This window comes from Cajanus cajan, chromosome 3, assembly GCF_000230855.2.
Source record: "Cajanus cajan strain Asha chromosome 3, NIPB_CcT2T_4, whole genome shotgun sequence".
Lineage (NCBI taxonomy): Eukaryota > Viridiplantae > Streptophyta > Magnoliopsida > Fabales > Fabaceae > Cajanus > Cajanus cajan.
Window position 1 is genome coordinate 14925252 of NC_138519.1, and position 23073 is coordinate 14948324.

The 23073-nt window shown below is 30.1% G+C and overlaps 2 protein-coding genes and 1 pseudogene across 2 annotated transcripts; 1 reads left to right on the top strand and 2 right to left on the bottom strand.

Moving 5' to 3' along the window:
* The first annotated feature begins 12 nt into the window (after window positions 1-12).
* LOC145956086 (secreted RxLR effector protein 161 pseudogene) lies at window positions 13-426 on the top strand (annotated as a pseudogene).
* A 2383-nt stretch (window positions 427-2809) lies between these two features.
* LOC109817577 (NADPH-dependent aldo-keto reductase, chloroplastic) lies at window positions 2810-6072 on the bottom strand. Its single transcript, XM_020382857.3, has 7 exons — window positions 5916-6072; window positions 5783-5833; window positions 5364-5440; window positions 4406-4493; window positions 4020-4274; window positions 3386-3625; window positions 2810-3146 (listed from the first exon to the last, which is right to left on the bottom strand). The coding sequence occupies exons 1-7, from the start codon at window positions 6036-6038 to the stop codon at window positions 3063-3065; spliced, it is 918 nt and encodes a 305-aa protein (XP_020238446.1). The 5' UTR covers window positions 6039-6072; the 3' UTR covers window positions 2810-3062.
* Window positions 6073-17233: 11161 nt separating this feature from the next.
* Window positions 17234-19776, bottom strand: LOC109817575 (NADPH-dependent aldo-keto reductase, chloroplastic). Its single transcript, XM_020382854.3, is given in 8 exon segments — window positions 17234-17479; window positions 17481-17546; window positions 17705-17947; window positions 18170-18445; window positions 18845-18932; window positions 19042-19118; window positions 19267-19317; window positions 19566-19776. Coding segments are annotated over 8 exon segments (1023 nt in total). The 5' UTR covers window positions 19686-19776; the 3' UTR covers window positions 17234-17377.
* Between the last annotated feature and the right edge of the window lie 3297 nt (window positions 19777-23073).

The window sequence follows — 23073 nt, forward strand, 5'->3', positions numbered from 1 at the left end:
AGTAATCCGGGAATGGAACATTGGAAAGCTGGAAAGAAAGTTCTGAGATACTTACAGGGAACAAAGTGTCACATGCTTACATATAGGAGGTCTAATCACCTTGAGGTGATTGGATATTCAGACTCTGATTTTGCTGGATGTGTGGATTCAAGAAAATCTACTCTTGGCTATGTATTTATTTTAGCTGGAGGAGCAATATCATGGAAAAGTGCAAAACAAACAGTTGTTGCTTCATCGACTATGGAAGCTGAATTTGTAGCATGTTTTGAGGCTACAATTCAGGCTAATTGGTTGCGGAACTTTATTTCAGGGCTTGGAATTATCGACAGTATTGCTAAGCCGTTGAAAATGTATTGTGATAATTCTGCAGCAATATTTTTTCTAAGAACGACAAGTACTCTAAGGGTGCTAAGCATATGGAATTAAAGTACTTTGCCGTGAAGGAGGAAGTTCAGAAACAAAGAGTGTCAATAGAACATATTAGCACAAATCTTATGATAGCTGATCCTTTAACAAAGGGATTACTGCCCAAACATTTATTGAGCATGTTAAAAATATGGGCATTATTGTTACTAATGATTGTTGAGTATCATGTTTATTTTATATTAAGTGATTGACATTTTGAGCTCATCAATGATATGTTTCTGAGTACCTGTTTTCTATGGTTTTATGCATATTTGTGTTAGAGCAATGTAAACAGGTGTCATCTTGAATAAAGATATAAAGTTGGACCAAGTATGTGCTCCTTATTAATGATCATATTAAGAAGAAGACTTGTTTGTAGTACATGGAAGGGACTATGTCGATTAAACTGATGTACAACCGCCATGACTCAAATTAGTTCATATTTTTAAATATGAAATTATGATGAACCCAATGTATAAAATGATTTAGCCATTTTAATGCGCATTATGTTAATTTAATTTATTTATTTATTTGTCCGTTGTGAGAAATGTCACATGAGTCAAGTGAGAGAATGTAAGATATTATGTCTCATGTAGGAAATATGTGATATATAAAGGGGCTAATAAATAAATAATTAAATAATTAAAGACTAAATCATAAATAGGTTTAATGAAGCATTTATGATAATAATTGTTATTTGATGGAAATAACAATCTTTAGGGATTATAAATATCCACTAATGTGAGACAAGGTCCACACCCCTGACAGAAAGTATTCTCTCAAACCCTAGCCATCACGAAAGATAGAGAGAGTAGAAAGAAAAGTCAAAGGGAGTGAAATCTTGGTTCTCTTCAAGAAGATCAAAGCACTCTAAGGATCAAAGGAGTTTTCTACTATGGAGAAAGGTACACACTTTCTTATTATTATATGAGTATCATGAATTTCAAAAATCCTTTAATTTTCTATAATTGATGTATTAGAAAATCATAGAACTTACATGTTAGACACTGAGGACTTAATTTAAAAAAATAAAATTTATTAAGACTTTTTACAAAGTTATAAACTATAGCTACTTAGATAAAAATGAGGTGAAACTAAGCACCTTGATATTAATTTAACCTTAAGATAATGTGGGTTCACCTTTATTTCATGATTTATTATATCTTACTTATTTTTATTTACAGTATATATATATACATATATATATATATATATATATATATATATTCCACCATTACTATCCTCAATAGATTAAAATAACTTATAATAATTTTTAAATACTATTAGATATTTTATAAGAAAACGTGTGCTTAGAGCATTTCTAATGGGATTACTTATAAGCAATCTCATTACAGATGCTCTTAAATAAATATATCTTTATTTATTTATAAATTAATCATTTGTTTGTATCTTTCTGTCTTTTTGAAATTTTTGACAGAGAATGACTTTTTTTTTTTTCTTTTTTGGTAGACATTCACTTTAGTTTCTTTCTGAATTTAAAAGGCACTATCATATTAGAATGTGTTTCAATTTAATTAGGATTGAAAGAAAAAAAACAGTCAGTTAAACTCATAAATTTAATTTTTTATTAAAATATTTTTCTATTGAACGTGATTTTAACTTGATATCTAAATTTACACTTAGTTTCTAGACCTAAAAAATTGTCAAATAAATTCCTAGATGTTAAATAACCCTTTAAATTTAACTACTTATTATTATTTTTTCTCATGAATATATATATATATATTGTCATTTTAATTATACATTTTTTTTTAATTTTAAACTAAAATGATTGTTAAATTACACTTTCAAGGATTTGTTTAATAATTTCTTAATTTTAAAGATTAATTAGTGTCCTCTAAATTTAGGGACTAAAGTGATTTTTTTTTATTTGTTAAAATATACATGGACTTAAAGCCTTTGATCATTGAAAGACGTAAAGAAATTTGCATACTCAATTTACATGCATAATTCACAAAGAAATTGAACTTAAAACCTTTTATCATTGAAAAATATTAGATATAAGTGTTTGAACTAAAGAACAAGTAAATATTAATATGTAGTGGTTAACAATAATCCCATAATTAAAATAAATTAGCTGACACAAATTTAATAAACGATTTTTTTGGTGATAGAAAAATACTAATATTATAAGGAGAAAATATTTTTAATATAGACAAAAATGCCGGACTATTACCTCCATCACTAAATATAGGACTCTTGAGAAATTTGTGTCCATTTTATAAGATCATGTTCAAATTATATCTTACAATAATTATTTTATTTACCAAAGAATATCCTTAATTACTTTATATTTTTTAGTGCACAAAAAAATAAATAATATAAATTAGTCAGACAAACTATTGCTTTCTCTTATAAAGATTATAAAGATTACGGAAGATGATTAGCCATAAATCAACAAGATAAAGTACATAACCATTATTCTTTCTCCGATAGTCTTATCAAACACATTCATGAGGTCAAGACTCAAAACAATGGAATTCCAAAATGACAAATTATTAATGTAAACTTCAAATCTTCCATAACACATCTTAATTCCCAAATTATAAATACATTATAAATTAATCACAAAGATAGGCCTAATATTCTGCATTAAGCAAGAGAAAAACAATGACCAACATGGAAACTGGCCATAATTATTCACCATCCCAGAGTTCTTCAGTTGTTTTGTACCCAGCAGATGTCTTGCTAACAAAACCATCTCCAGGAACTATTCTCTCCTGCGTTATCAGAAAGTTGAAATGAGACCATGTATTTATGCTATAAGTTTCCTAACATACTTGGATTTTCCTTTAGCAGTTAGCACATAAACTGACTTTTAAATATCATACTTGTATAGCAAGTAAATGCTACATGAAAAGTAAAAAAGATTTTGCAAACTTATTTTGAAAAAACAATCAGTTTTCTTAATTAAGCTCTTCTCAAACGAGTGACGAGAAAATTCCATGAAATAACTTACCTGTTCAATGTCAGAGAAGTTGGCAAGCAATTCTGCAGGTATAGACCAGTCAAACAGATCAAAGTTTTCCTTGAGCCTTTCATCATTGGTGCTCTTGGGAAGTACACTGTGACCCATTTGTAGTCCCCATCTAAGAGCTATTTGTGCTGGAGTCTTCCCTAACTTCTCTGCAGTTGTGTGCAGAACTGGGTTTTTAAGAATGTTACTTGAACTGTATCCTTTACCCAGTGGTGAATAACCCTGAATAAGAACATTGATAATGGTAAGCAAGTACCAAGCAAAATTGCAGTTCAGAATCACAAATTTTCTGTATGTTAACACTTTAGTTGCTATAAAATGTCTACTATACAATGATTCCTTCAAATGCCATATATTCAGACATGTATACTTATGTAGCGTGCATAATTAAATTAAATTTACCAACAAGTCATTGATCATAGTGTTACTGGATTTGATCTCCTTAAGTAATGCATCAAATTCAAGTCTTGTAAATTCGATGAGAAAAAAACGTGGTTAAAAGGAAAGACCTGGTAGTTAGGTTGATTCTCTAACGGAGATTAATATTCAGTGAAACAAATGGATACTTCATAGTTAATAAGTTATAAAAAAGTTGACATTAAATTTGTATACTCACTGTTAAGTGCACTCCCTTGGATTCACAGAAAGCATGCAATTTTGGCTGTTGTAATGAAGGATGCAATTCCACTTGGTTAACAGCAGGAGGCACATGTGCCACATCCAACAGATCCTGAAGCTTCTTTACAGAGAAATTGCTGACCCCTATAGCTCGAGCCTTGCCAGAATTGTAGAGTGCCTCCATTGCTCTCCATGTGCTAGGTATGTCAGGTTTCGTAAGCTGTCCATCTTTTATGCTCACTGGCCAGTGAATCTACAAGAATATACCCACATGACAAGTCAAGTTTTTAACATAAGCACTTGATTTCAATGACACTAATATTTCAAACATAATAGGAATTAATGTAAGAAGGAATGAAAAGAATTGCAATATGATTTACACACAAGGTAGAGATCCAAATAGTCCAGTTGCAAATCCCGTAAAGTTCTATCAAATGCCTTTGGGACGTCTTCTGGCAAGTGATCAGTACACCTAAAATGCGCGCAAATTAAAATGGATATAAAAAATGTAGTTGCAGCATCAGAATGAAGATTTACTCATGTTTAAGAGCAAATTAACAAGAACAGTTTGATAAAATGCCAGAAAATGTTCTTTTTTATTGAGAAACTGCTTTGCTTCCCATAATACTTGTTCAAATTTTTATACAACAACTTAAAATAGTTCTTTGTTTAAGAAGAGGATGAATTATAGGCTTTAGCAAGAGAAGGCTTCTTAGGTGGATGCAAAGATAATGAAGAAATTATTTCCAGATTCAAAGAAAAGAAAATAACTTGGTTTAAAAGTTTGAAGAATTGCATAACAAAAAAAAAAATTATTAGATTTTGCATAGTTATCCTCCATAGGAGACACAATCCAACTGAGAACATGGTTGAGCACTAATTCTGAGTTTTTTTCCTTAACATAGATTCAAACATGGTTTGCCTCTGTGTGGGTGACTAGCCCCCTCTCCTAAACCAACCTCTGTTGGTTTCAAAATTGAAATTTTTAACAATAAATTGCAACTAAATCATTAATGATGCTAATCTCAGAATTTCTTATCTTTCTGTACAAGGATAAATTGATCAATGAGTTATCTTGCAAACTTAGCATGTAATCATATTCAATAACTTCAAATCAAAAAACCCTTCTAATTTTCTAGAAGATAATTCAATGAAAAATTGAAAATAAATGCTAACTTCTCAAATCGTATTTTCAATAACTATGAATTAAGAAGAAAAATAAAAATGAAGACTCCAAGCAATCTCTTAATTCCAAAAGTGATTGTATAGATTACATTGGCAACAAAATAATTTGACAAGTATTGAGTAAATACAAAAAAAAAAAAAAAAAAAAAAGACAAACCATAGCTTGGAGGTGATAAACATATCTTCACGCTTAACTACACCATCAGCAAACAACTTCTTCAAGGCTTCACCAATCTACATAAAAAAAATTCTACATCAAGTTATCAGAGAAAGTGTTGAGCACCAAAACATTGTGATTGAAAAAAGAGGCTAAGAATTGAATCACTGAAAGCCTGTTCGTGTACGATTTAAAACTTCTCCATAGAAAACAGAATACTTTTAAATAAATTTTTTTTCTAAATTTATATCCAAACAAATTCTAAATAAATAAATAAAAATAATAATTCTCTTTCACTCCTTTATCAATGGACTAAAACACATAAAATCTATTCCCTTTCACACGCGTCTCAAACCTCAATTTGTACTTAACACTTCCAATTATGTTGTTCTCATCGCATGCCATAAAATAAGTCTCACCTCCTTCTCATTGCCATAGATTTGCGCACAATCTATATGACGATATCCAACCTGCACGGAAATTTGTTACAACAGATTAGGAAATGAACAACAATTAGCAGCGATGGAGAGTGAGAGTGAGTAAAGTTGCAACATTAATCGCAGTGGCTAAGGCATGAGGAACAACGCCGGGTTGAGCGAGCCACGTGCCCAAACCAACGGAAGGTATCTTGGCGCCGGTGTTCAACTCGAAGAATCGGAGACCGTGGCTGGCCATTCTCTACGCTGTGACCGATGAGTCAAATGCGAGTATATATATATATATATATATACGAGGAGGGTTCAAACGACACCGGTATAATTTATACTAAGCGTTATACCGCTCAATAATTTTATATTAAATGTAAATTTTAAAAATCCAACCGTTAAATGATTTCATTTTTATAAAACAAAATTGACGTAATATATATATTTCAAAATATACTAAAATATGAACACTTTGATTACCTTCATATGATCTAAGAGATATGAAGTTATTGAGTGGTGTAACGCTCAGTATAAGTTACACCGATGTCGTTTGAACCTCTATATATATATATATATATATATATATATATATATATATATATATATATATATATATATATATATATATATATATATATTCCTACGGAATCTACGAATTCGTTTAACGCATTACGTAATGCAACTCTTGCTTCAGACGTCAAAGCGAAAGACAAGAGAATCAATTGGGATTTCTGAAAGTTCTTCGATGGAGATTTTGCCACGTGCATTTGCCGGCTTCACGCGTGTCACGTGGGATATATTTTTTTTTTCTTAAGCACTTTTAGTATTATTAATAATATTTAATATTGGCTTTTTTTAGTAGCAGTGTTTTTATTTTCACCCCTTAATCATTATTAAAGTTGTACTTCCTCTTGTGGTTATTATAAGAAGAAAAGTATATATTTTTAATATATTAAAAATTAGTTGAGTATTAAATTTTATTAATTTTATAATATTTTTTTAAAATTATTTTTGTTATAAATAACAAAAGAAATAATATAACTGAAAATTTTATGTATTAAAGAAAAATATTTTAGAGAGAATTATTAAATGAGACAAAAGAAATTAAAATTTATTTATATTTCAAGATAAAAGAATTTTTTTTTACATATAATAAATAATAGAGAGAATACTATTTTAAAGAGTAAATAATTTATGCAAGAATCATTTCCTTGCATAATTGAGATTCTTTTAAAAAGAAAATTTATCATTTTTAATTTCAAGATTAAAACTTAAAAATAGGTAAGTAATCTATAAAAGCATGAATGTGTGATTTCACCAAAAATTACTAGATGTCATGATTTGTATGAGATTGTGGATTTGGTTCTAATTCTACAAATCTATTTATAATATAAATATTACTTTCCAATTATATATTATTATGTTTAATAAACACTTGGTAAATATACTAATTATTACAAGTAGTTATATAGATAAAAATCCAAGTATCAAATTTATATTGACTTTAATTTATAATTATATAATATAATTTTGATATTAAATACACGATTTAATAAGTATTTGAAATTGTTTGACATAAATATTTAAATTTAATACAAGTAAAATAAACCAATAAATAATGATGGATTTGAATTTGTAATAAGAACAGTCAGAGATTGATTTACTAATTTTTTTTATGTAAAATCTCTTTTTCATATTGTGATTATACAAATAACTTGATAATCCACAATTATATTTAAACCCTAATTTAGGTGAAAAATTCTAGATTGTCTAAAGAAAATTTAACTCCTTGATAATTTTTGTTAAACAATCTTGCATAAAAGTCAAGGATTAAAAGTTGATTGATAAAATTTATCCCAATTTCTTGGTAATAAATATTATCAATGTTTTATCTAGGTCGTAATTTCAAAAATGCTTTCAACCTTTATTAAAAATTATAAAATCATGAAGAGGTTGCTTGGGCCACAACAAGCATACAAGAGTAAAATGATTAACTGAATAAATACTTTAGAAAAAGCACAAAGAAAATTACATAGTTCAAGTAACTATTTCAATATTTAACAATAGAAAACTTAATTATTCATGACTAAGAATTACACAACAATAGAGGAACCATTGAATGATTCGTGATTATAAGAGAGAACTCACAGAAAATCTCTTTAATCTTTCTAGAATTATACTAAGAAGAATATTGATAATTGGAGTGGGATTCTAGAGACCTTCTAGAAACTCTATTTTTATAATTATTCTAATGGTCTTTTAGGTCTGATGCTCATTCAGAACGTCCATGTAGCTCACTTGGAGTGAACATGTGTGTGCTTCCAAGAATGCTCTCTGATTTCACTCATTCATAGCTGATACAGCCCATAAGCAAGCTCTCCTTATTAAGTTGGGTCATACACTTACGCAAGCACCTGTTGAAGAGATGATAGAGGAACCATTGGTGGAAAGTGGGAGGCCCAAACGCACCATCAAGAGACCCACTAAATTGAGTGACTTTGTTTGCTATAAATAAATCTTAATTACTAATAATACTGAATGAGGATACTCTTTTATTTTTACTAGTATTATATCATTAGCCCAAGGTTGTTGGACAATCTTACATGTTGATTCCATATAAACTTTGTAGTAGAATTGGAGAAAGGGAGAGGAAAAGAAATCATAATAGAATTATTCTCTCTTTGTTTCCTTCTTCCTTATTCTTTTTTGTTAGGAGCAAACACCTGCTCAAAAGGTGCTCTTCACTATCACTAATGTATCATTGGTGCTTTCATGGATTATCCTTCTTCCACTTCTTCTGCTATTTCTCAAAAACAACTAGATACTCTCTCCGATTCAATCCATGCTTCCTTGCAATAGTTTATGATTTTTTTTAATACCAAGACGGAAAACCTTCATATAGAGTTTTAGCAAACTCACATTGATTCTTTGAGTCATTGTTCACAAATATTAATACCTCAATCAATGAAACTCAATGTACCACATTTTGATGGTTTTGATCTTGCTAATTAGTTGTTTCGTATTGAAGCTTATTTTGATTATTATGGAACCCCACTAGAGACATGATTACAAATTGTCTCATTTCATTTGGAAGGTCGTGCAGTGTCTTGGTTTCAATGGGCCAAGAGAAACGATCTATTTTCTAACTAGCCTTCTTTCATTGTAGTGGTTAAACACTGATTTAGTCCTAATGCTTATAAGGATTATGAGGGAAATATTTCAAAACTTGCACAGACGTCATCGGTTACCAAATTCCAAACTCAATTTGAGAAATTGCTGAACAAGGTTATAGGTATATCAGAACCTCTTCTCATTAGTTTTTTCATCACCGATCTTCAGGCGGACATCCGTCGTGAGTTACAATTCCATCGTCTAACAAATTTAATGGAAACCTTTGCCATGACTAGTGCTTATGAAGCTTAGATTGATGACACAACTGTTACGGTAAAAAGGAGTCCTTGTGGGCTTTCTTCCTTTGGCTTTGGACACGTAACGGGCCGAACCTAACTTTCAAGTGTGACCAACCCAAGGGATGCCTCTCGTATTCTAGCACCCTAGCCCAATTCTCAAACCGCCCATATAACCAAACTTCCACCTTTCCTACCCTCATCGACCCTCCTAATTCGGCATCTAACACCAACAGAGTTGCGTGATAATAGAGAGCAGGGTCTTTGTTACAATTACGATAAAAAATTTGAACCCAATCATCGTTGTCAAAGCAAATACCTATTACTTCTTGGTTGTGAGGATGACAATGACACTGCCAACAAGGATGTGGGGAATCTGGATATGACACTAGAAGAGATTTTCGGTGATATTTCCACCCTTAACATTTTCTCTTGTCAACTTTAGGGTTGGTCTCTATGCGTGTTCAAATCTTATGGTTCTAAGCAATTTCAAGTTTTAATTGATAGTGGCAGCACTCACAATTTCATCAAACCCTCATTAGTTGAACAATTGGCTCTTCCAGTAACACCTATTCCTCATTTTCATGTCTCCATAAGAAGTGGTGCTTTATTGAGCTACCAATATAGTTGTCCTGCAACGCCTCTGGTTCTTCAAGGAATTGAATTTACAATAGATCTCTTTGTGTTGGAGATTAAAGGTCCTAATATTATTTTAGGGTTTGCTTGGCTTCAATTGTTTGGCCGGGTATCACATGATAACTCATCTCTCATTATAGATTTCATTTGAAAAGGTCAATAGGTGACTCTAAGAGGTGAAACCAAATCTATATCGAATCCAATTTCTATGCATCACTTACAAGCTCTTATTCACCATAAGGATTCTCTTGACATTCCTCCTCTGGCTCACACATTATTGCTTAAATACAATGATCTTTTTTAGCCCCTTTTAGGCTTACCACTTCATCATGTTTTGGACCATCACATTCATTTGATCGTTGGAACCAAACTTGTTAATGTTCATCTATATAGATACCCACACTTTTAGAAATCGAAGATGAAAAAGTTAATTCGACAAATGCTTGAGCAAGGGATCACTCAACCAAGCCAGAGCCCTTTCTCATCTCCCATTTTTCTTGTCTGTAAAAAGGATGGGTTGTGGTGATTTTGCAACGATTATAGGGCCCTTAATGCTGGCATCATGAAGGATAAGTTCTCAATTCCTACTATTGATGAACTCTTGGATGAGTTGGGGGTGTCTCAATTTTCAACAAGTTGGATCTGCGTGCTAGATATCACCAGATTCATGTGCACTCTAAAGACATATACAAGACTGCATTTCATACTCATGATGGCCACTTTGAGTTTCTTGTTATGCCCTTTGGCTTGGCAAATTCCCCCTCGACATTTCAGGCAACCATGAACCAATTATTTTCATCTTACCTTCAAAGGTTCGTCATTGTTTTCTTCGATGATATTTTGATATATAGTTCTTCTTTGGATGATTATAAATTCTATGCTAAGCTCTCCATATTGAGTTGGGTCATAACCTACGCAAGCACCTGTTGAAGAGATGATAGAGTAACCATTAGTGGAAAGTGGGAGGGCCAAATGCACCATTAAGAGGCCATTACATTGAGTGACTTTGTTTGCTATAAATAAATCTTAATATACGAATAATACTGAATAAGGATACTCTTTTTATTTTTACTAGTATTATATTGTTAACCCAAGGTGGTTGGACAATCTTATGTGTTGATTCCATATAAACTTTGTAGTGGAATTAGAGAAAGGGAGAGGAAAAGAAATCACAATAGAATTACTCTCTTTGTTTCTTTCTTCCTTCCTTATTCTTTTTTGTTAGGAGCAAACACCTCGAAAGGTGTTCTTCATTATCACTACTATATCAATAGCACTCTTGTGATAGCATTAAGCGGATTTTACTTCTCTTAGAGCTCTCAAGTAACTCGCTTTGAGCAAGCTAACTTGGCTCGCACAGAGTGAACTTTTGATCATTTTGAGTGAATTTTACTAACTTGATGTGAGTCTTCTATATAACTAGAAGTAATAGTTCTCTTTGAGACTTGTATAACTTCCAAATTATTTTCTCATTGTATTATTTTTGAACCAAAAAAACATTAAAATACTCAACATTTAAATAATAAAATCCTAAAATAAAATTAACTCATGACTAAGTGTGACACCCTTACTACCCCAATACATATATTGTAATAAATCTTTCAATTACAGTAAAAGGGTTCACATGAGAAACTTCGAACAACCACATTAGCAGAAATATAAAACATAACACACAAGAGTTTTTACAAATTGTTTTCAAAATAATATTACAGTACCAAATTCACACGAATATTTCGTCCTAAAAATCCTTTGCCCCGATGTCACAATATCAGAGCATTTCCCAAAATAAAACTGTTGGCATCCTATATGCCACTTGCAGCCGGATCCTCTCCACCTAAAATATCCACAATTTATACGGTGAGAAAAGAAGATATCTATATGCAAAGTACATCCAAACACACCATGTTAAAATCTCATCATATCTTTATTTAATAAAATATTTACGAGCATGTATCATAATTTATCAATCCATCACAATCCATTTAGATTTTATAATTAACACTATCATTTTTACCTTTCCTCATTCACATCAATATAACAATTATCTCAACATCTATAATTCATGCCAATTTCACAATTAACACTATGCCAAGACCTCGCCATATCTGACACAAGTGATACAGGTTAATTGCCTCACTCAACCCACACCAGACCAGGGTCATGCCCTCCCTGTAGCATCACTTACCCAGGGGCCATGCCATCCCTAGTCATTTGGTGTGAGGAAACACAATCACATTACAATCAATACAATCTCTTGCAATTAACCCTATGTCAGGGCTGCCATAAACGACATAAGTGGTGTGTGTTAATTGTCTTACTCATCCCACACCATGCTAGGGTCACGCCCTCCCTGTAGCACCACATACCCAGGGGCCGTGCCATCCCAGGTCATCGATGTGAGGCACCACAACCACAATCAAAATCACATTCATACATCATTTCATCTTATAACTCAAATTCATATCACGTACGCAATTCCATATCACATAGATAACAGATAAGCTCAATAAAATAGGGTTTACATACCCCTCAAGCAATTCACATCAATATCATTAATCCTTAACAAGTAATATAACAATAACTTTCATTAATATAATAATCAATAGAATAATTAATATAAACAGTAAAACCCCTCATTATTCCAAAATCTAGCTCACCGCATTTTCCTTACAATTCATTCTTCTTCACAGATCATCATTCCTACACTTAGGCATATTTATAAACCTCAACACAGATAATTTTAATAGAACCAATAATTCTCCAAATCAAATAATTGTAAAATCAATCATAATCCTAAAGAATTCTTCCTCTACCCAATTCCCTCATGTACTATACATATAAATAATCCCCTTTTCCCCCGTACCTGAAAAGATAGGAACTTGGGCAGAACCTCCTCCTCTCTTTCCTTAAACAGTAACTGGAACTAGGGCAGAACCTCCTCCTCTCTTTCCTTAAACAGTAACTGGAACTAGGGCAGAACCTCCACTTCTCTCCTTAAACAATAACCGGAACTAGGGCAGAACCTCCACTTCTCTCTTTAAACAATAACCGGAACTAGGACAGAATCTCCTCCTTAAGATTCCTCTTTCTCTCCCTCCTCTTTCTCTCTCTCTCTCTCTCTAAAAATTTTCACCCTTCACAGTTATAATTTTTCACCCCCCCATGCCTCCTATTTATAGGCAATCTGGGTTACCCGGAACGGCCCGTACCGATTTCGGAACGGCCCGTTCTGGAACCTTCGAATCTGTGCAAAATTTTCAACTGGAACGGCCCGTTCTAAAATTGGAACGGCCCGTTTCCAAAAAGCAGAACGGCCCGTTCTAAAACCAGAACGTCCCGTTCTCACTCTCAGCAGAACGGCCCGTGCTCCCTCCGGAACGGCCCGTGCTCCTTCCGGAACGGCCCGTTCTGGGCCCGTTCCCAACTTAAAATTTCAGTATCCTTTTATTGCTTGGAACGGCCCGTTCCAACTTTGGAACAGCCCGTTCCAAGTTACCCATTTACCCCTCAAACTTTAATAAAACTGCAAAAATGCCATTAATATTTACAAAAATACCCCTAAAACTTAATAAATTTACGAAAAGACTCAATAATAATATTAAAATAATAGGGTGTTACACTAAGTATTTTGTGACAAAAATAAGATTTAGAAGCATATGATATATTAATAATTGCCTAAATTGAATAAAAATTGTATGCATATTTTACAATTATCGATGACCTTATTTATATGTGGTGTGAGATCTCTAACATACCATTTTCATATAAATGCAATTTTTGTAGAACTAGATATTTGTAGGTAATCAGATAACTACATGATAATAAGTGACCTAATAAGCCCAACAACACATGATAAAATAAGTTATGATATTATGATATTATTTTAAGAAAGTAAATTAGAGTCTAACTCAAACTTACAAAATTAATTTATAAGGTAAAAATTATTTTCTATTTATATACGTTATTATTCATCTTATTTTTAGATGATATTGAATCTTCAACAAAGAGAACATGTTTGGTGTTTGCTGTGCGAGATCAGGGTATAAGTGTTTGCAAGGGAAGAACAACTTTACAAGCTCGTGGAAGTGGATTTGGAAACTCCCGATGACTGAGAATATTACGTTTTTCCTGTGTTAGGTGGGTAACGATGCTCTCCCGACTAGGCGTTTCCTAGCTCAACGACATATTAGCCACTCGTCGACTTGCACTCGCTGTGGCGTAGCAGCGTAGGAAATTTGGCACATATTGTTTCAGTGTGGAAGTACTTCCCAGGTTTGGTGTGTATGCTCAACATGGCTGATGTTAATTAAACCCCGTATTGGTGACGATTCGTGGCTTCAATGGCTGTAAAGTTGCTATAAATGTTACAATATATTACCTCTAATTTCCTGTTGGGTTCTTTGGACAAATCGTAAGTAGCAGGTCTTTAAGGCTACGAGTGTGGGTAATTAGAGACTAGTATATTAGGTGCGTAGTTTGCATGGCGCCTTGCATCATGCGTACGCAAGAATGAGGGCACCTACAACAGGTGAAGCCAAGGAAATTTAGGTTTAGTGTGTGTAGGCAACTAGCAATTAGATAGCCTAACATGTAGCTCTCTTGGTCGACCACATTGAAAAAAATCTAAATCCCACGTTGATTAAAAATTAAGGAGTTAAATAGTATATAAGTGAAGAGTAATTCTCACCTTACAAGTTAGTTTTGTATGTTGAATTAGACTCAAATTTACTATTCACGATGATATATCGTGAGACGATATATTGAAAAAAAGCTTAGAGTTGTCTTAAACTCAAAATTATTATTTTAAGAAATCCGATCGAGTAGGTGTTGGGACTTAAAGGCTTTGTGAAATTAACACGAAAATTTCTCTCGTTTGTAATTTGTTGGTTTTTTTCTTTTTAATTTATCACTCTTAAAAAAATTTACTATTTCTCAAAATCAATACATGTGACATAGGTGATAAATAACCTAATTTCTTGAAGAGTCATTAACGATTTGATCTGAATTATTAACTTTCGACTAATAGATAGTTTGGTTTACCAAAAACCATTTCTCAAATACATTTTAGAATATCAACGTCATATGACTTATAAGTAACTTTGTGAGATAATTACACTATCATTCTTAGGATAAAACAATGAAAAAATATAACATAATTATACTACCATGTATTATAAGAATTGACTTTTTACCTAAGTAAAAATAATATCAAGATTATTTCATTTTCTTTTTATCATATTAATTTCATTTGAATAACTATTTATAAATAATTATAGGTTTAATACAATAGTTGGTTTCTGAATTTTTTTAAAATATTTAATTGGATTCTTAAACTTTAAAAAAAGTAACTAAATCCTTTATCCTTTTATATTTTTTTATAAGGATTACAAATTTAATTATAATTTGTAAAATTTTATAAAGTATTATTTATATTCTCATATTTGGACATCCGTAACAAATTATTATTTCATCATTCAATGTTATCATCCATATATATTAAGTTTTAATCTTTATCATATTTTTTATTATTTTTTTTTGCATAATCTCCCTAATCTAAAATTTTTGAAATAATAGAGAATTTTATTTTTTAAGTAACAGAGATTAAAACGGGTCTCATAAAATAATCTTATGTGATTGTTTAGATATGATGATATAAATAATATGTTGTACAATGAATTGTAAACAAATTTTCAAAAAATTATAATTTTTTAGTGTAAAAACCTAATTGAAAATTATAAATAAAAAAAAGGACCATATATATGATTTACTAAACCATAATTATATAATTAAAATTAAGTCACGCAAGCATTTTCGTATGATTCGTTTTAACAATTTGTATCCACCTAATTATCAATTTAACCCCCGAGCAAAGAAATCATTCCCAATTAAACTTTTCTTTGATAAATTGGGCTAGAGACCCTGTGCCACGTTGAGAATACAAATTTAGCTTAGTAAGGAGAGGTGTTCATTGATAAAGTTTTTTGAGAAATTCAAATTAAACCGAACAGTGATTACGTTTTTTAAGTGAATCATTTCAATATTTTTAAAATATAAATCAGTTTTTTTTTTAAATTAAATCGATTTAGTATGATATAATTATCTATTTTATATTTATATATGAATTATATTTTTTTAAAAATTAAATTGAATCGATTCATATTGTAAAAATATATTAGATAATTGAATTGATTTTATAAAATAAATCTGTTCAAATTTTTTTCTCAAAATAAATTAGATTTTTTTATGTAGATAGATTCAATTATGAAAGAATTCAAATCAATTTAAATTTTTTTTGTAGAACTCTATTCCTAGGACTGAATTTGACAGCTTCAAAATAGTGTATGACACTATTACTCCCTCGGCCGGTTAGATGATAAATGTAGTTTATAATATATAAATATCCTATCTCCCATTATAAATATCGTATATTAAAAAATAAAAATAATTTTTAAAATAAATATAATATTAATTATTATTATTTATTTATACTCTCTTAATTTTTTAAAAAATAATTATTATATTATATTATTAAACTTAAAATAACCATTATATTAAAAAATATCTATTATATTATTATCTTAAAATTAGTGTTATATTAATATTTTAATATAATATTAATTATATTTTTTCTATTTATACGTTTCATAATATTAAAAAAATAATTATTGTATTATATTATTAACTTAAAATAAGTGTGCTACTAATTTTTTTTAGTATAACATTAATTATGTTCTCTTCTATTTATACACTTCATAACATTTTTTAAGAAAATGATTATGTTACATTATTTTTTTAAAAAAAAAATTAATCATTAAAATAATTTTATAAAATAATTTTATTTATTTATTTATTTATTAACAGTTTTTAATCAATTTATACTCTAGATAATATTTTTTTAAAAATATTATTCTATTACATTATTTTTAACAAAAAAAATCAATAAAGTAATAATTTTATAAAATTATTATTCTTTATTTATATTTATTAAATTTTCCTAATTCGTATAAACAAGACTGACACTTTTATACGACACTTATTACTGACAAAGAAAGTACTTATAAGACAACACTTATAAAATCACTATTTTTTTTATCTATTTATTAATTTGTTTTAGTTTATATAAAAAAAAATTAAATAAATAAACCACACTTGTCATCAGACAGACAGACAGGGTACAAAGTAAAAGTCCAATCAGCTAAAATCAAAATAGTTTTATCACACTAATTATACAAAACACATCATTGGCTTTCATTCATTCATCTAATTTAAAACCTTCACATCTCATTACAAACATTGGTTAATCAAGTGCACCACATAATTATAAACACAATATATTGACATTAATACCATTAATTGACTAGATGAAGGAATATGAATATCAACTGATTTTGGCTACTAAACCTGTCAAATTCAGTGCTCTCATTTTATTATATTGAATAAACGATACAATCATTATAAATGAAAAACAAGTCTATGTTTACTTTATTCTGTGCAATCATCAATAAGAACACTCCTCAAAATCCTAATATACTTGAAACTGGGAGCATTAAGATGGTAACAGGCAAGAAGCACAATGAATCTGTTGCTCTAGGAGCATTGCATTTGATATCTCAAATGAAACATATTGCTCAGAGTTCACCATCCCAGAGTTCTTCAATTGTCTTATAAGCACCATAGGTCTCGTCAACAAAAAAATCGCCCTTAATTAACCTATCCTGCACGATTAAATTCCATGTGTTAATTCAAAAAATGAAGCTTCTAAGTGACACACAAGCATAATGCAATGTAGTAAAAGAAGTAGAGAAAATGCATATCAAGAGAAAGAACATAAAACTTGGTCATATATACTCATAGTAAGTAACTAACTACTTGCCTGCTTAATTTCAGAAAACTTTGGCATCAGGTCTTCAGGAATAGACCAGTCAAAGACATCAAAGTTTTCCTTGATTCTGGACTCAGTAGTGCTCTTAGGAAGCACACTGTGACCTGTTTGCAAGCCCCATCTAAGGGCTACTTGTGCTGGTGTCTTCCCCAATTTCTCTGCAACCTCTGTGACAACAGGATTCTTAAGAATGTCACTTTTCAGAACTCCTGGTGAGCCTAGTGGAGAATATCCCTGAAAAGAATTTCATCATACATATATAGTTAGAATACTAATATCAGAAGAACAAAGTACAGTTGTTGAGACACCTTCAATTTTATTTGAGTATACACCAAAATCATTTTCAACCAGCTCCTGAGTCTAAACAATTTCACACCAAAGTCCTATATAAGTGAATACCTCGAATACTAAGTCTTATATAAGTGAATGTATATATTATATATGTCATATACTTACAGATAGATGAATTCCTTTGGATTCACATAATGCATGCAACTTTGGCTGCTGCCATCCAGGGTGCAATTCCACTTGGTTAACAGCAGGAGGCACTCTTGCTATATCCAACAAATCTTGAAGCTTCTTTGTAGAGAAATTGCTCACTCCTATGGCTCTAGCCTTGCCTGAATCATAGAGTGCCTCCATTGCTCTCCATGTGCTGGGAATGTCTGGTTTATCCAAATTTTCTTTCTTGAATCCGGCTGATCCCCTTTTCATGCTGACTGGCCAGTGGATCTACAACATAAATAAATCAACTTAGTTTGTTTGGAGGAAGAGACCCAAGAGAGTAATGGATGAAATGAATTCCCTGTATGGTGTAACTAAACTCAGCATTATATGAATGTGTAAAATCAATTAAATTCATTCAATTGAGAAACCATAATTTGAAGAAAATGCTAACATCTCTTTTCCAGACACACTATCTCCTATTGGGTGAAATCATGTGATTTCCACTATAAATATATGAGTCTCATTTCTCAATTAGTAGGACTTCATGTTAACTAATGAGAGTTTGTTGGAAAGAGAATGTTAAAAAGTGTACTGCTACACTTATCTAATTTGAGTCTAGAGCACTTAATCTTCCCCAAATTGGCAACATGAATTCACATATCAGTAAAGATGTTGCATGCATACCAGATAGAGGTCAAGGTAGTCAAGTTGCAGATCTTGTAATGTTTTATCCAACGCTTTTGGCACAGCTTCTGGAGCATGATCTGAACACCTGGAAATATACCCAAAAAAGCATAGGATCTAATTTCAGCAACCACAAACATACAATATTTTCCAAAATTATTCAAAAGGAGAACATATTTTTTTAAAAGATAACCAACCAGAGTTTGGAAGTGATCCATAGGTCCTCACGCTTCACCACACCCTCATCAAAAACCTTCTTAAGTGCAGATCCAATCTATACAAACCAAAATTCAAAAAAAGAAAAAAAGAGTTAGCTTCTCGCTATTTCTATTTAAAAAATTATACAACACAATTAACGATTTTATATATTATAGTAGAGAACTCTGAGTTATACAAGAGCTGTCAATTTGAATTATTATTACCTCTGCTTGATTGTTATACGCTTTAGCACAATCAATATGCCTGTATCCAACCTGAACAACGATAACCAGACACTAATGTTAGTCATCACTTCTACCTAGGCAAAATCAAAACTACAAAAATGTTTGTCCAAACATACAAATCATAAAACTATATAACTAAGCCAATGAATTATATTTATATAACAATAAAAATAAAATAAAATAAAACCACTGGAGAAATTCTCTCTGGGTGGCATGCAATCTATTTAAAATAAATAAATAAAAGGAAAAAAATTGAAATTAAAAAAAGGGGGTTTTACCTGAATGGCTGTGGTTACAGCTTTAGCTACAACACCAGGTTCAGCTTGCCAAGTTCCTAACCCAAGAGAAGGAATCTTAGCCCCTGTGTTCAGCTCAAAGAATTTGATTGCCTTAGCCATTTTTTTTTCTCAATAATAATAACCTAAAATATTTAGAAATATATCCAACACTAGTGATGGATGTTTCCAGTGTAGTTAAAGTTCGATGCGATTTATGTATTTATAGACAAAGAAACCTGAAGATGAAACAGTGGACCGTAGAGGCCCAAAAATGGAACTGGACGGTGGTTCTGTTTGGTGGATCCATTTTTCCTGCGGTAAGTTATTTTATGCATTCATGCACTTAGAGTATCAGAACCGTTGGATGGAAATAAACGGCTCGTGTTTTATCTCGTGAATCGGACTGAAAACGGGACTTGAAAAACGAGCCGCGAGATCTTTATCAACGGTTGGAAATCGTTAACTGGGTGAACACGTGAAAGGTATCTGTAGCGAATCTGAATCCGACTTTGAAAGTGAATGCATGATATATGCACACACGTCATCGTAATGAATAATTTGAATGAATTCTTGAAATAGTGAACCACCAAGTGAAAAGAGATGACAAATTATTATTTGAGAAAAAAAAAAGAAAAAGAAAAATCGTAAAAAAGAAAAATCTGAATGTGATATACTTGGTGTGCATTTATCTTCAGAAGGTACCGTGAATTAAAGAGCAATTAAAATCAAATGTTCATAATTAAACACCGATGATGAGAAAATAGATAAATTTTATAGTTTAAACATGTTTTTAGTCTTTTAAATTTAAAATAAATTTGTTTTTGTCTCTTAAATTTAAAATTGTTATTTTTAGTCCTGTAATTTTTAAAAATTTTGTTTTGATCTCTTAGATCATTAATAACATATTTAAAAAGTGACTAATTAAGATAGTTATGCAATAAAAATTAAATTTAATGTAATATTTTTACTAATAGAAATATTAATAGGTAGATTTTATATAATAATATTTGATAAATTTTTTAACAAAATTTAAATATAAAGATTAAAATAAGATTTTTTAAAATTATAAAGACTAAAAATAATATTTTTAAATTTAAGAAATTAAAAATAAATTTATCTTACATTTTAGATACTAAAAATATATTGAAGCCAATCTCATAAAAGAGTACAGTTAAAGACCGCATCCGTATATCTCGTACACCTACAAAGAAAAAATTATTATGAGGTTTTAGACCATCTTGTCTCTTGTTAAAGTTGTTTTTTTTAATTAAAAATTAAATATATGTAATATAATAATTAGTTAAAATTATTGACGCTTAATAATTATCTATATAAAAGGCCAAATCGGCAAATTTGCATCAGGTAAGACCTACATGACCTACCTTAAGTGGGTGAGTCTTACTATGATTAATATTCTCTTTGAATGCATTTATCACAAGTTAGTACATAAACTAATATAAGGTAAAATTAGCCCATGTGCAACTTCATTTAAAAAATCTATTAGGTTGATCTAATAAAAGATATATTAAAAAATGATATTATTATATCAAATTTGTTATAATATATTAAAATTATACATTTGTTTAAATTTTTAAATATTAAAAAAATTGACTTATATTTAACTTTTATAAAACTTAATATATATTTTTACTTTTATTTTGGTTTAGATTATTACCAAATAAGTCTTATAGATAAGTTTGCAAGTCATACTAGACTTTCATGTAGAAAGGTCATTTCGAAAAAGACATACGAAAATATATTCAAATTATAAATATTCAATCAAAATTAGACTGGAGTAATAAAACTTAATTTGACTTAACTAATTTTATCCGGTGACAAAGTAAAAACATTTTACACTAATAACTATACATAGATTATTTTTTATTTTATTTTATGTTATTATTATCTTTTGAATTATAATGTTATTATTATGAAATATCTATTAATTTGGATGATAATTAATTTTTATCAAGAATGTAATTGATTAATATACTTAATCACATAAAGAAATTAGAAAGGTAGGAAGAAAATTGAAATTTAAACTAAAAGGGAAGAAAATTGAAATTTAAACTAAAAGAAAATAGAAGAAAAGAAAAATATTTTATTTTATTTTATTTTAGTAAAGTCAACTTTTGCTATCACTTTCTTTCTATTTTCTCTTCAACTAAAAAAATAATACATTATTATGTGGGCTTTCTTTCCTTTTTTATTTTCTTTCTCACATCCAAACATAGCATAAAGTTATTTTTATAAAAAAAAAAATCTCTTTCAAACATATTTTTTATCTCTAAAATTTGAATAAAAAACTTAATTTACTTAAAATATTAGTCAGTTTTCTAGTACCAACTTTTTTAAGCACACACAATCGGATTCTATTAATTAATTGATACTTTTCAATATAAGTTTTTTTTTTCTTTCACAGGACTGAATACATTTTGTCAGGTGACCTGTTCCTTATAAATACAAAGCATTGTGTATAAATACATAAGAAGCATTAATCAGGTTCTTTGACATATATAATTATTATTAAAGTCAATAATTAGTTGATACGTAATATATTTTTTATTCATTATATATATTTTTATTAAAAATAATTCTATTTAAACTGAGTAAGATTATCTATCAAACTCAGATCTCATACCACAGACCACTTATTAAGATAACACAATCCATACTGGTTGATCTGGTTCTTGCTAAGTAATTGATACCTTGAAAAACATTAAAAACAAAAAAACAAAAAAATAAAAAACAAAAACACAAAAACACAAAAAACAAAAAACAAAAAAACAAAAAATAATAATAATTTTTTTTCCCAAATTATAATACAGCGATAATCTCTTCGCCGGCTGAAAGTGACACGTTTTAAATTTTAATACTTGTCTTTCACTTTCAGCAAAGTAAGTTGTATAATTTGTACTTTACATCACTCAATGCCTATTACATGTCACACATGACGACATCGATGACTCCATTTCTATTTTTGTTTTGTTACAGTTATTTAACTATAGGTTAAATATCTCTTTTGGTCCTTTACAATATTTTTTTGTTTCAATTTAGTCTTATTTTAATTTTAGGTCTCAATTTGGTCCCCAATAATTTAAATCGTTCCAGTTTAGGACTTCAGTCTAAATGATTTAAACAGAATTAACTGGTGGCCACGTAGATGCCAGGTGGATGCCACGTAGGTGGATCCAAAAATACTTGAATACACCTGGAACTAGAACGGCCCGTTCTAGCCCAGAATTTCGTGCACAAAAAAACTAAAATACAAAGCATTTCAAACACTAGATTTGGTAATATTGTTAATGAGGATTAATAACTTCAATTGCTAAACATTTGGGCTATACAGTATATCATTAAGAATGATGCAGTGTATCACTGAGGACAATGGTAACAAGTTTTATTTCATTGTTAGTTGTAACATAGAAAAAAAAATGTGGCTGGTTTAATAGCCAGAACGGGCCGTTCTCAATTTGGAACGAGCCGTTCCAAGCTATTAAATTAGCCT